Source organism: Mustela lutreola, chromosome 1 (genome assembly GCF_030435805.1).
Source record: "Mustela lutreola isolate mMusLut2 chromosome 1, mMusLut2.pri, whole genome shotgun sequence".
In the NCBI taxonomy this organism is placed as follows: Eukaryota; Metazoa; Chordata; class Mammalia; order Carnivora; family Mustelidae; genus Mustela; species Mustela lutreola.
Window position 1 is genome coordinate 147,607,018 of NC_081290.1, and position 15,022 is coordinate 147,622,039.

The 15,022-nt window shown below is 39.0% G+C and overlaps 1 protein-coding gene across 5 annotated transcripts in view; it reads right to left on the reverse strand.

Annotated features, from left to right (window-relative positions):
- Nucleotides 1-1,345: 1,345 nt before the first annotated feature.
- Nucleotides 1,346-15,022, reverse strand: part of SMAD1 (SMAD family member 1) — a 71,704-nt gene continuing 58,027 nt past the window's right edge. For all 5 annotated transcript variants that reach the window (XM_059176135.1, XM_059176130.1, XM_059176134.1 and 2 more), the window contains 3 exons: nt 12,158-12,379; nt 6,406-6,662; nt 1,346-2,693 (listed from right to left, as the gene is read on the reverse strand). In XM_059176135.1, coding sequence (XP_059032118.1) covers nt 2,550-2,693; nt 6,406-6,662; nt 12,158-12,379 — 623 coding nt within the window. In that variant the 3' untranslated portion in view covers nt 1,346-2,549. The remainder of the gene's footprint in view (nt 2,694-6,405; nt 6,663-12,157; nt 12,380-15,022) is intronic.

Genomic DNA, 15,022 nt, shown 5'->3' on the forward strand with positions numbered 1-15,022 from the left:
CTGCAAACTCCTAGGGCCTCCAATTCCAATAGGTTTCAATCTCCTGGATTATTTTGGAGTTTGGCCTGGTCAGTCTCTCCGCGCTGCCTCCAGTGTGCTACAGTCAGTTAATGAGATTTGCATGACTATACCAGCAGGGAGCTGTAGGAAGTTGGGGGAAAGCGGGAAAAGAGGTCTCCGCTAGGAGAAGGGTGAGAAATCCTGATCTGTCCTCTTTATTGTTAGATAATTTTCAGTGATACTTCATTGTTGAAGTTCAATAGCTTTTATTCATCTTCTCTTATGATATTGTGCAAATCACCATCATCAATCCAGGTCACCTGTGCAAGGAATGATTTCGCAGGGAAATGGGGAAACAGAGTCCAGAGGAGGGTTTAGGTAAAGAGTGACACCTGTTCTTATGTGTCAATTATGTTCCCAAGGTATTTTCACACTTCTTTCTTTCAACAGAGCTTCACCTGGACTTTGTGATAAGGAAACAACAACAGCATTATCTTCTTTTTACAGGTAAGGAAATAGGGATTCCTAAAAGTTAGGTAACCCAGCAGACACATATAAACATGTGTTATAGGTATTCTCTCCAGGGCTCTCTCCACTTGCAAATGATGTTTTCTGGATCCAGCAAGATGCAGTAGAAATTTCTGCATAGTCATTGTTTGGGCAATCAGTGGGGCTAGTAAACAACTGTGGGTAAGATAGGATAGAGCCCCATGTCCAGTTCCCTGCTCGTTGGGGAGTCTGCCTCCCCCTCTGCTTGTGCTCTCTCTCTTGCTGTCTCTCTGTCAAATAAATAAATAAAATGTTTAAAATAAACTGAAAATACAAAGGAGAAAGGGTTGCATCATTTTGGCCAGGGAAGACTCTAAGTGTCCTCAAGTCTGTGTCCTTCCTGGGCAGACTGTTGGGACCAGGGCAGGGGATGGGAGAGGGGCTGCATCATTCCCACGGCAAGCATATGGGCAAGTGAACCCCTGTCTTGTGGTTTCAGTTCTCATTCCTTCCCAATATTACACTTGCATTCTTTTGGTTGACAGAGTGTTGTCCATCAATAATTGCTGGTGCTGGAATTCCTCACACAAAGAAGCTCATACAACTAGGTCTAAAATTCCAAATTTTGCTAGTTCTTTTTTCTTAATTTCCAAAGTTCCACATGTCCTTCCTTTTCTGATTTAAAGGGACTCTGCTCTCTTCACTATTCAGTTTCTCTGTCTCTGTGTTAGTAATTTAGTTTGTTACGCTTGGCAAGGAATATTTGAGAAAAATATCTCAGAAGAGTAGTAAATCTTACTAGTCCTAAAATCTAGTGAGTGAACTCAGGACGGAAACAACAAAGTTTTAATCAAAGTAAGCAATAATGACAGGTTTATTTAAAATTTCCAGTAGAGAAAACCCTCTAGTTTTGGAATAAAAGTACTCAATGTACGAGAGCATAAGTGAATATAAAAGATTAGCAGAAGAAAAATAAAACCAAACATAGTACAAAAAATTTAAAAAGTTTGAAATGGATTTAAACAGGGATGTTCTTTAAATCCTCCAAATATTAAACAGTTACTAGGTTTGGCAAACAATTCACTTGAAAATTAAAGCCCATTTCTGTAAACTCCATAAAAACTGATTATTACATTCAAGCACTCCATACAATTGGTATTGAAACATACAGGCAGTCGGTTTCAGAGTAGCAGGAATTACTCATTTGCTCTCACAGTTATATGAATGAAACGGCTGCATAACTGCTTTATGGAGAGGAAGGGATAGAAGACACGAAAAAAAAAAGTAGGATAAAATCTCTAAAAAATTGAAACACAGCAAAATTCAGACATCAGTTTGTTTCTTGAAAGCAACAAACTGACTCTTTACAGTATATTCTACATTTGCAGTTGTCATTTCCCTCTCCCCCACCCCCCTCAAATACTCCTATATCCACTAGTCTAATCAATTCTTAACTTCCAAATATTCTGTACATATATATTTAGCAAAGAGCATATGCCTAACATTATTCTGACAGCAGTATGGTCAGCATACAATTTTAGAAAGATTACCATGTATATCATCAAGACTAAACTTTACTTAAAAAACAAAAACCGTTACTAAACAAATAGTTTTAAAATATTATGAAAACCCATGAAGAGAAGACTCAACATGGGTTCTAAACCTGATAAAAACACACTTCAGAGAGACTATTAATGCTAAACTTTTGCCAAACGATGACCTTAAAGTGCCAAACACAAAAGAATCTCTTAGGACCGTTTCTCCGATAGATAATTTGTCCCTGGCTTGGCCATCTCTCCTTTAACTCTACATGAAGTCCTGCTAAAAGTATGCATTTTAGTTGATTTTACCATAGAATGTTACAATGTAAACTAAACGGGTTCTTGATATCGACAGTATGTTACCAAGGTTTTTTAAATTTCTGAATCCAACAGTTGGTCACAGAGGTCAAGTATTATCAAGGCTCCTTTGTCAGTTCTTGATCGCGTCTGACTCACTCATCCATCCTTCAAGTACATGCAAGGCTCAATAGTTTTCAAGAGGCAGAAGCCTGAGGCCGTTTAAGACACAGATGAAATAGGATTGTGAGGTGAACCCATCTGAGTAAGAACTTTATCCAGCCACTGGAGGGGGCCGTGCAGGTGGATCTCAATCCAGCAGGGGGTGCTAGTAACATCCTGGCGGTGGTACTCTGCTCCCCAGCCCTAGAAGACACATTGGAGGTCATTAACCTGCTTAACACTGTGGTTAAACTTTTAAGTAAGAAGAATTCCCATAACCAGAAACGCTGATTAAAAACACGGATGCTTTCCGTAAGGCAGATGCTTGTGTGCACAAACACCCCCCCCCCACACACACACGCACACACACAATTTGGAAGGCAATTTCAGGGGATGGGTGTGTTCAAGGCTCCCTAAGGTCCCTCCACACATTCCAGGTTAAGAAGTAGTGCTCTTGGGGAATGGAAGTTTCAAAATACCTTATAAGGCTGTTCTAACAAAGGCACTTTTTACCTTTCATATTCATTGCCCACTGTGTTACTGATAGTATTGTAACAGATGTTAAATACTCACTATCACCAAGAAAATAAGGAAAAGTTATGTTAGACAAACTGACATTCTGCTTCTTGCCCACTCAGTCACTGACAGTCCTCCTAGCAACACAAGAGCTCTTGATCTTTCAATCTCGAAGCAAGCTGGCAGAAGCACACACATATCCAAAAAGCTATTACTGACACCTAATCACTGTTTCAAATCAACAGATTCCATTACACATTTGTACAAGAAGGCAGCTTGCCTGACATCTTCAGTATTACTGAATTGGGACACTAAAGTGAAAAAGAGAAAGGTAATCTTGCAATTGTGAAGATCAAAAAAACTTACTGTTGTGGTGGGCAATGGGAAAGCTCTGATAAACCCCTTGTTTCCTGAGGGATGTCAGAGAAGGTTGGGTACCATTTATCTCTGACACCTACTTACTCCAGGACATTCAAGAAATACATATAAATATCAGAACTTTCAGGAAAAAGTTGTGATACATGAACTCCATACATATATACATCCATGCATTTCTACTTCTATCAGTACATTGCTAATCTTAATTTAAAGGTTTGTGTGTATGTTTCTTCCATTAGATAGTAAGTTCTTTGAAGGCAGGGATCATATCTTATTTATCTTTTTTTTTAAGATTATTTATTTATTTATTTGACAGAGAGGGAACAGAAGCAGGGGGAGTGAGAGAAGCAGGCTTCCCACTGAGCAGGGAGCCAGATGTGGGGCTCAAACCCAGGACCCTGGGATCATGATCTGAGCTGAAAGCAGATGTTTAACAACGGAGCCACCCAGGCACCCCAGATCTTATTTATCTTTGATTGCAAACACCTAGCAAGGTGAATGGCATAAAGCAGAGCCCTAGAGATACTTGTTGAGCTGAAATGACTTGGATTTTTCAGAAATATGGGGAGTTTACTGTGCAAATAATTTATAAAACGTGTGCTTTAAAGTCCAAAATGTCAGTCTTCAAAATAACACATGATTGACTATTAATATTAGTAAAATGTTCTGTATCATTTCTCTAAGATGCTAAGTGTGACAAGGGCAAGGTATGCAATCCTTATGATAACAAAGAACAAGACCATAGAAACACTAGGCAATTTTTTTTAAAGGTTTTCTTTATTTATTTATCTATCTATTTATTTATTTATTTGAGAGAGAGCATGAGAGGCGAGAGGGTCAGAGGGAGAAGCAGACTCCCCATGGAGCTGGGGGCCTGATGCGGGACTTGATCCCAGGACTCCGGGACCATGACCTGAGCCGAAGGCAGTTGCTTAACCAACTGAGCCACCCAGGTGCCCCACTAGGCAATTTTTTTGTTGCAAATGTATAAGCAGATGCCCTTTATCATGTCAGCAGGAGTTCTAAAAGAGAATTTGTTTATCCTCAACTCCAAATCCAGCCTCCCAGCAATGTTCATTTTATTATTATTATATATTATATTAATATATCTCATATATATATTATTCTATTGTATTACCCTCCATTCCAGTATATACCACATTATTTTATAATTAAACATATAATAGGCCATTAGCATTGTGAACCAGGTGCTTTTTCATCTTTGCATTAATTCTCTGGAATAGTGCTAAAAATATTTGCTGAATGAATGAAATCTAATACATTTTAATGCATATCCTTATATCATAAACACTCTTTATTAGCGTAAAGTTTGTTCTTTCTTCTGTAAACGTAATTTGAAATGTATAAAAGTAAAACGACATTGGGGAGGGTATGTGCTTTGGTGAGTGCTGTGAAGTGTGTAAACATGGTGATTCACAGACCTGTACCCCTGGGGATAAAAATATATGTTTATAAAAAATAAAAAATTATTTAAAAAAAAGGGGGTAATCAATATGAAATGAGCTTGAGGAGAAAGCCAGCTAAAGCAGTAGAGTCATAAATTCTACATGAGTGGTCCTTCAGTAATAGTAGACTCTCAAGGAACCCCGGTAAAGGTTACCACAGTTCCCAACTCCATCCACCCATTTTAAAGATGATGATCACGAGGACCAGCAAAGGATCCCTGTGCTTTAATCGCACAGTTAAAATGGCAGATAAAACTAGAGTCAGGTCTTTTGACTCTTAACAGGTACTCTTTCCTCCATACCATAAAACAACAAACAAAAAGCACTGGTGGCAAGTTACTGTCCCCATTTTAAAATTCACTTTAGCCAAAATGCAAAGTCAAAAATTATACAGTGAATGTTAGTTGTGGATGAGAAAGATCTTCATAGTCTCACGGGTACACAGCATATTGGTTAACCTCTCTAAAGGGTAAAAAAACCCTTCTTAATACTAAAAAAGCACCAGACTCAGCTACAAAGAACTGCTGAATAATGTTTCGAGAAAATATTAAAAGAACGCTGTCAAAATCTGCTAATATGATTCAAAGAAGTAAGAAAAAAAGATAGTAGAAAGGTATCTTTGATCTAAAGGATGATTAACAAAGTAAAGTTCCAAAATTACCCTCTGTAACACACACATTACAGAACAGGTTTAACAACAAGTTAGGTGAGCTTCTGAAGAGAGGACATAAAAGGTGATTGCCTCACCCAAATATATAATTAGTTCTGTTTCTCAAGGTAACAGAGGATGAAAATTTATCTTTGAGAACTCAGAGACAAGTCAATCACTACAGTAAGTTACAACTCATGAAATCTAATCAGATATTTAATTTTTTTTTACATTTCAATAACATCTTAAAATTTATTTCTCAGAAGCAGAAGCGAAGGCAGAAAAGAGATCAATTATTGTGAACAATGTCTTTAACCTTCTCCGTCCTCAACCCTAACTATAATCTTAGAACTAAGGCATCTACTGATCTGTGGGCAAGGGTCTTATTAATTTTTGAATTATAAGAAAATGATGAGGTTTTACTGAAAACATTTTTTAAAAACCCTGACCAGTCAAAAGTAAACCCCAGTGTGATGAATATTTACAAAAAGATCACTTGTTTATTGCTGAGACAAAAGCAACAAGTGTTTACCACCATCTAAGTACTGAAACAGAATGAAAAGGAAGGGACATGTATTTAACTCAACTGACCTCCTAAGAAAACCATGTGATTAAATTATAAGTGTTAAACACATAGCATAACATTTTCTTATGGTACTACAATAGTTAAAATCATGCCTATTTGAATAGGAAAAAGTTATTCGAGGCTCCTGCACTCTTGACATTTAATACAAACACTCCTGTAATTCTAATTATATCCTCCTAATAACTGACATCCTTGCTCAAGTTCAAAAACGCCTAGGTAATAAGTGGGCTTCTATGGACACATAGCAAGAAGACCCAGATTTATACACCGAGATGAAGTGCAGCAAGTCAAGCCCTAACCAGAGCAACGGAGTTCACTTACCTTTACAAAGCTCATGCGGATAGTGCACATTTTAGTGAGCTCATAGACTGTCTCGAAGCCATGGTTCACAGACTGTGCCAATAACTGAGCGAATTCTTGGTTATTGAAGATTTTCAAACTACACCCACTAGGGATCTTGCAGACAGTAGTGGGGTGAAATCCATGATGGTAGTTGCAGTTCCGACTCTGCACAAAGATGCTGCTGTCGCTGAGGCACTCGGCATACACTTCCCCTCCCACGTAGTAAAGATGTACTCCTGCAGGAAGACAACATGTGCAATGTCTTCATCATCACTTTTCACAGCGGTAAAGCTTCTGTGTATCTTCAGTATATGAATTTGCATGGATTTAAACTTTGGCTAATTAGAGAGATCCGCTCCAAATCTTGGACAACTGATAAAATCTCATTTAACCCTATTAGTTCACAAAATGTTCTTTTGTTAACACGTATGTCTAAGAGGTTTCTAGGAAATAACATAACAAAGACAGGAGAGAAAGGAGGGCCAAGATGAGTGAAAGAACTAGCAAATCTGAGGTGGAGGCAGTACTGCTGAGAGCTGTCAGATGTAAGGTCCGGGAGAAAATAATTATAAAAATAATTCATACTGTGTGCAATCTGATCTCACCGAACTACCATCTGCTCCAAACTTCTTCCTGTGACATCTTAGAGTGTAGGAAATTGATCCTACTCAGCCTTTAAAAAAAAGTAAAGTGTGTGTGGCGGGGGGGGGGGGGGACTTTCTGACAAAGCCCTACGCCAGTAAGGGACATTACTTTATTACAGGCCACGCAGCGAACAGAGTCACATCCCATGTGCTTTAAACACTCTACCTTGCAGGGAACTCGGGAACTCTGGCAGGTCTCAGCCAATCCTTAAACTATTGTCTCTAATACAATCCAAAAAACTGAGTTTTGTGCTTACATGTACACACAATGGCTAAGACTTCTGTAACAATTAAATAGCTACTGGAACAGAAAGAAGCCCATTTTCCTGTGTGATGTAGAGAAAACAATTTAAGAGTGTGTGTGTTTACTTTTTTTGCTGATTATAAAAATGAGCAGCATTCGTTTTTGAGCATTTAGAAAGTAAAACCAAATATAAAGAAGCAGAAAGTATCACTTATTTTGTGACACAGAGGCAGTAACTGTTAATATTTGGACACACTGGATTCCAGGTTTTGAGTCTTACTAAACTTTCTCTGCAAACATTTTAACATAATCTACATGATTATACGGACACAACAATTTACTTTAGCGATTCTCCCAACACGGGACCACAGCACTGATACTAATTTTCTGTTATAACAATGCCAGGATAAATGTCTCTGGATAATTTCTGATTAATATCCTTAGGAGAGATTCCTGGAAGTTAAATTGCCGGATCAAAGGCTCTTGATTCGCTTTGCCAAGTGACTTTCCAGAATGCTTGTATCAATTTACACCCCACCAGCAGTGTAGGAGGGCCCTTCTCATTCTGCCTGTGCCAGGATGGAGTGAGCTTAAGACAAAAACAAATAAAATAAATCACAGCCTAAAAACAGTATTGTTTTAATTTACATGTGAGACTGGATATGCTCTCGTTTGTTTATTAGCCATCTGTGTTTCTCTTATGAACTTACTGTTCATAAGAGTTCTTATTTTTTACCTATTTATTCCACTGGGGTTCTAGTATTTTTATTGTTTTTTTATGAGCTACGTGTAAGATATAAATAATTTATTTCCTATTTGTTTCCCCATCAGTCCTTTGTATTTTTCTTTAATACACAAAGTTTGAAAGCTTTGAGTAGTCAAATCTCTTGTGATCTTTTCTATTGCTTTTTATGCTTAGAAAATTTCTACCTCTCTGATCAAATGTATTTTCTTCTAGCTTCTTAATAGCTTGCCATTAAAGAAAACTCAATTCATTAATCTATTTGCATATATGAAATGAGGTCAGGGTTTCTCTCTACGGCCTCACCTAAAAGCTAACTTTGTTACCGCAGGACCACTAGAAGACTACCGATTTGTTATGCTTCACTTAACATATATTAATTTTGAAATACAATATAGTCCGAGTTTAGTTTATTCTACCCATTTTGTCTAAACCTGATTTAACTGTAGTTAAATATTTAATTAACCTAACATCAAGAATTTTTTCCTTACTCTTCCATTAAAAAATTTAGCTATTTTCACTTGTTTATCCTGCCAGGCGATATCAGAACACATTTTCCAACTTTCAAAAAAATAACACATTGTGATTCTAGCATGGATTGTTTTAAACCACAAACTGAAATTAGGAAGAATAGATGTCCCTAAAATATTCTCTTAATCTTAAGCCTTCTCTTTAAGGAACACTGACCGCTTATTTATATATCTAAATTTTCTTTCTCTCAATAAAATTTGGTTTTCTTTACATAATTCTCATGTACTGCTTATTCAGATTATTTCCAAAAAAACTACATTTTCTGTTGCTATTGGAAATTTCATTTCCTCCTCCACTATATTTTCTAACTGGTTATTCCCAGATTGAAGAAAACTGGCACATAGTTTCTAAAAATAAATTCTTTAGAAGTTTCTAGATAAACAACCATAACTTTTGAATACACACAGTGGCCAAAATTATTACCACAGTCAGTATTACTTATGTCAGTAATACCAATGTGGGTTAAGGAGGAAAGACACTCACAAAACAGACTTATGGTACAAGTGGAAATTAATAAAAGCTTCCTGGAAAATAATTTGGCATAATATATCAAGACCTACTTTTGACCTAATTTTACTTCAAGAATCTACCCCGAGACTACTGTCAATTAGTTAATCATATCATCTGCAATAATGATAATTTTGGCTTATTTCCATTATTGATAATTCTACATTTGAATACACTAGTCAAGGTATCTGAAACAATTCTAAGTAACAGCATTCCTAGAATCCTTATTTTCTTCCTAAAATCTTTCTTTTTTTTTCTTTAAGTAAGAAATGCCAAGCATGGAGCCCAATACAAGGCTTGAACTCACGACCCTAGATCAAGATCAAGAGTCAGACATTTTAACCAACTGAGCCACCCAAATGCCCCTCTTCCTCATTTTTAATAGAAATGTTTCAGAGTACAATGACTTCTTAGTGCTTTGGGGTAATGGTCAACTTTAGAACTTATTGAAAAATACAGTCCTCTATCCCAAATGCATGCAAAATTGTGCTTATGCACAATTTCCAGGGCTTATAGATCATAGATATCTATATGTCATGAACCTAGGTTCTAGCATTTCTTCATCACATGTGGAGTTTAGGGTTTGTTTTTTTCCCCCTCTTAATTGTATTAAGGAACTACCTACTAATTCCTGTTTTAGGAGGTGTTTTTGTTTATGGATCAAGTGTTGAACTTTTATCTCAAATGCCTTTTAAACATTTATTAAATAACCACTTGATTTGGTCCACTGTTCTAAATTTTATAGTAGGTCATTTTAAAAAATGTTTACTATGAAAATAGTTTTAAATGTACTGAAATAGAACAGCCAAGAATAACGAACAAAGAGCACTCATCTAGCCACTATTGTGACAATTTATTCCAGGTGTCTGATAGTTTGCACCCCCTTCCCTCCTATGCTTTCATACATACCCTCAGATACATTCATATATACATGTCCAGAGATATATACATGTATATATGCACCTGTCTGCCTATACTGTGACACAGGGTTAGTTCTGGATGGATAGATATCTTTATGTATACACGTGTGTGTGTTTTTCCTAAGACTAGGGGTATTCTCTTCTATAGCCACAGTACAGTTAGCAAAGCCAGTGCATGGAACATTGGTACAATAGTCGTTGTATCTAATCTATCACTCATGTTCTAACTCTGCCTGCTGACCCCAGTAAGGTCCTCTGTGGTATTTTTCCCCCTTTCTGGGACAGATCGTGTTCAGGGTCAGCTTATTACACAGCTGTCACAGTTCTTTAATCTCTTTTAATGTGGAACATTTCCATACCTTTGCCTTCTGACGTTGATTATTTTGGAAGAATGCAGTTCCTCCTCTCCCTTTTGAGTAGAATTTTCAGTTTGTGTGAACATTCCCCATTGATGAGATTAAGATTTGCATCTCAACTGGATCTCAACAGGAATTCTGCATAGGTGATGCTACCTCGTACTCAGGGCATCACATCTAGTGGCATATGAAATCCATCTTCTTTCACTGGTGATGATAATTTTGATCTCCCAGGCAAGACGCTCTCCAGTGTCTCTACTGTGTAACTAGTGATTTTTTTTTTTAAGATTTTATTTATTCATTTGACAGAGAGAGATCACAAGTAGATGGAGAGGCAAGCAGAGAGAGAGAGAGAGAGAGAGAAGCAGGCTCCCTGCAGAGCAGAGAGCTCGATGCGGGACTCGATCCCAGGACGCTGAGATCATGACCCGAGCCTAAGGCAGTGGCTTAACCCACTGAGCCACCCAGGCGCCCGTAACTAGTGATTTTTATTCTCCCTAGTAACTAATAGGCAGGCTGTGAGGAGACACTGCAAGACCATGCAAATATCCTGATTCTTGCCAAAAGTTCTCTGTGTAGCATCCACTGAGGATTCCTGACTGATGGTTGCAAAATGATGACTTTCTAGCTCTAGCACTCACTCTGCATTTCCCAACCAGCCTTCCCCATTCATTCATTCCTGTAGCGATTTATTATTGGCAGGGACTTACAAATTACTGTTGTCTTTCAGTGGTTTAAAATCCATAGCTGCACTTAATTATTTTGGTACTTAAACTGCCCCAGAATTGGCCAGGGGAAGCCCCTCCAAGTTGGCTCCCGTGACAGGCCCCCATCATTTTCGTGTTTCTTCACGTCTGGTGTAACAAAATGTTCTGGGCTCATCGTTGTCTACCCGGAGTCAGCCCTTTCCCCGATAAGCCCCGGATCCTCGCTCAGTGGGAAATGGTGTTAGAGATGATGGCCTGAGCACCAGATGTACTCCCTTTTCCTGGGTGTCTTTGCCTGTTGGCCCTTCCAGCAGACAGATCAGAGATTATACGCATATTTGAGCGCACCTACATATGCACACACACACATCCACGAGAACCTAACCATGCAGCAGACACAGATACGCACACATATTATTAAATCGTCATTTCACCCTGATACCACCCCAGGGTTTATCTGTTGCCATTCTCCACGCCGGTATGTTTCTCATTCCACAGTGAAAAGCCAGACTTTCTCTTAGCAACACTGCACTCAATCATTTGCTTCACTTTCTGTCTCAAAGTTCTGGAACTGTTTCACCCATACTGCTACTAGATAATCAAGTCTACTAAGAGAGGTTCAGGATTCGTTTGCAAGCACTCTACCGTACCTGGCCCGGACTGTAGATACATGGCCAAACACTATGTTCGTAAGTTATTCTGGATTGGTTCTTTCTTCCTTTTTCCCGTGAGTTACGGTACTCATTCGAAACACATTAGGTTTACTTGTTTTAACCTGCCTTTAGTTTGAGGTTTTAAGTCACTTTCTAACAGCTGCTTTTATTCTGCAGCAAAAGTAAGATAGAATTGTGCTCCCCAAATCACTATTTTAGCTAATTAATATCAACTCCCATGAGGTGGCAGACACAAAAACTGCAGATTTTCTTGGTAATAGAAACTGAAAAAATATTTACAAACTGGAGCCAGTGTTTACTACCTGGTGTTTGCTCTCCGAGTCTGCCCCAGGAACGACTAAGTCAGTTCTGGGGGAATGGGGACACAACAGATAAACATCTGAACGAGGTTCAAGCACACACTCACCTTTTCCAATGTGCCGCCTGGTATTTTCGATAGTGGAATTCCGGTTAACGTTGGACAGCAGCCCGAGGCAGAAACGGTTCTTATTGTTGGAAGGATCGGTGAAACCATCCACCAACACACTTGTGGAGGAGGCGTGGAACGCTTCACCCACACGGTTGTTGAGCTCATAGTAGACAATAGAGCACCAGTGTTTGGGTTCCTCATAAGCAACCGCCTGAACATCTATAAGAAAGAAGAGCTCAGAGTCAACCTCGGTTAGTGCCTCGGGCTCTCAAAACCTGAAACTGTTGTGAAACTGGCTCAGAATCATGGAATGAAGATGCGGAAAAGCAAGCACCATTATAATGTGTACAGTTTCTCTGTGACATCTAACACATCTAACTCCTTGCTAAGTGTGATATTCCCCTTTAATTGGAAAATAATCTCCAACTACTATCAGATCACTGAACGCCAGCTAAGCAAGCACACCAACAGCATTTGCTGACCACTCACAATATGGTACTTGCTCCGCCATATGCCAGAATGGAAGTCACCCCCACCGCAGACACTGGCTCCCCATCTAAAGAAATGCAAGTGGCAAGTGACAAACAAATGGGAAGAGCACAATCGAGGACAGGAAACGTGCCAAAGGTGCTGGCAGAAAAAGGGTGACTTTCAACAAAGCCTTCGTAGGCCGAGCAAATGAAAATCAGTTTCTAATTATTGATAAGAAGTTCCCTTACTTCACATTTAGCTGCCAATAACTATCACGGCCACAGCTCGGCTCCAGTCCTCAAACGCAGGAAGAAATCTTGCCAGCTGGCCATTTTTACAGAATGAATCATATCTCTCTCATCCAGATTTCATGCTAACTTCCTTATATTTGCTTTAAGTCATGCAGAGCAGGTGTGTTTTGTCTCTCCATTCCCAGAATGGGCCAACAATGGAAATTACCCAACTTTACTGACAGGATGCAGCTTGTTAAGTCAAATCTCTTAAGACTAACAAATCTCCAAACAGAACATGCTTCTAAACATTTGCAACTAAAAGGTTCTAAAGATAAGTTCCTTCTGTAGTAAAACCTCTTATGCCACTGCTTCAGAGATTCCAGGAACACAAACCATGCATGCCCAGTATGCCAATACGTAATGGTTTACGAGGTCCTGAGTGTACAGTCGTAAAAAGAGAAAGAACACCCACATTAGAAGCGTAAGCTCTAACTGCTCGGGAAGAAGTACTTCTGTGTTCTTAACATCAACCTCCACAGACATCACAATGCCCTTAATTTTAGAAAAACAAAGAACATGATCATTAAAAAACTCCATGCATATGTTAGCTGTTCTATACGCTTAAGCAAGGGAGCTGAATACAGGCATAGGCTCTCTTCTCTGCCGAGCAACTACCACCGGTCAGTGTGCTGTATTTCAAAGAGCAAGATCTTGAGGATTCACCTAGTGCTAAAGCTTAAAAGAAGGCTGCGACATCACTAAAGAAGGCTTTTATAAGCTATCGAGATTGTTCAAGATGTCATTCATTTAGGTCAGAGGATGACGCACTTTTTTCTGTAGAAGACCAGAAAGATTTTGTGGGCCATCTGGTCTCTACCGTAACTATTCAGCTGTGCCCCAGCAGTGCTAAAGCTGCCACAGATAATATGTAATGGACGGAGCTGTGCTCCCATAAAAATTTATTTACAAAAACAGGCAGCAGGCTGAATTGGTCGTAATGTGCGAACTCCTGCTTTAGGAAAACCACCCAAGGTAAAACACTAGCAGAAAGGCCAACGTTCCTGCCTCATGAAGGTATTAAATGTAAACTTATTCTAGTGGGGAAATTTCATAAAAACTATTTAAAGGAAAATTTTTATAGCAATTTAAAGGCCTGCTTCCTGAAATCAGACATTTTTGGCTTAACTGCAATAGCTGCAGGGTCCCCACGCTCCTCGCCGGCAGCGGTGCTGTGCCCATTCTCTCGTGCTGTTGTGTTCCCGGAACACAAACGCCAAAGATGTGTGAGACAGAGGAGTTCTGTTTTGTTTTGTTTTCCTAAACCAGCATTTTTATTTTTTGGTTGATAATTATGTTTGGGAGATTGTGTGAGAGAGTATGAGGAACCATAAAATACAGAGCCAATAATGAAACAGAGGTAAAAACATTTTACAGATTAAAAAAGGTGTACATTCCATTTTATTACACTGCGCATCTAAGAAATGTTCTTTGAGTTTACCATCAGATTTTAAGAACTTAAAAAATGTCAGCAACTCTGACAATGTCTGAGCTATCTCCCATTTTCATAAAAATGTAGTAAGAATGAAATGAGACATACACCTAGTAATCAGATTGCACTGTAAATTCAATTTGCATAAAATACATACATATTGAAATGGCCCACACCATGGGGCATCAGGGAAGCACTTTCTTCCATGAGAAGTTGTTTGGGAACAGTTTTCTTCGACAACATGGTCATGCCTTCCTAGGGTGCTCTGGGATCCTCCCCACACTCTCTGAGGCGCGTTCTCTGCTCGGCGAGGCCCACTCCACTCACCAGTGCAGCGCGATGGCATTCTCCCCTCAGTCACTGCCGGTGGCAGGACAGGGCTGGAAACGCACCCCCCCCACTCCCAGAAAGGGAAAGAAATGCTCCATCCTGCTCACAGGTTCTGCTTATGCTCTTCAGGTGAGAACAGGAAAAACATGTGCCTTGGCCCCTTTTCCTAACAAGGTTAGAAACAAAAAAAATACAGCAAGAAAGACACAAATGTTACTAGTTTGTTCCAGCTGCAGCTGTATATGGAGGAGAGCTGGAAAATAATGACATTTAGGAATATCTATCCTTACAACAAAAGAACCTTTGGGAAGCCTTGTTCTATGAACTTCTAATTTTGGA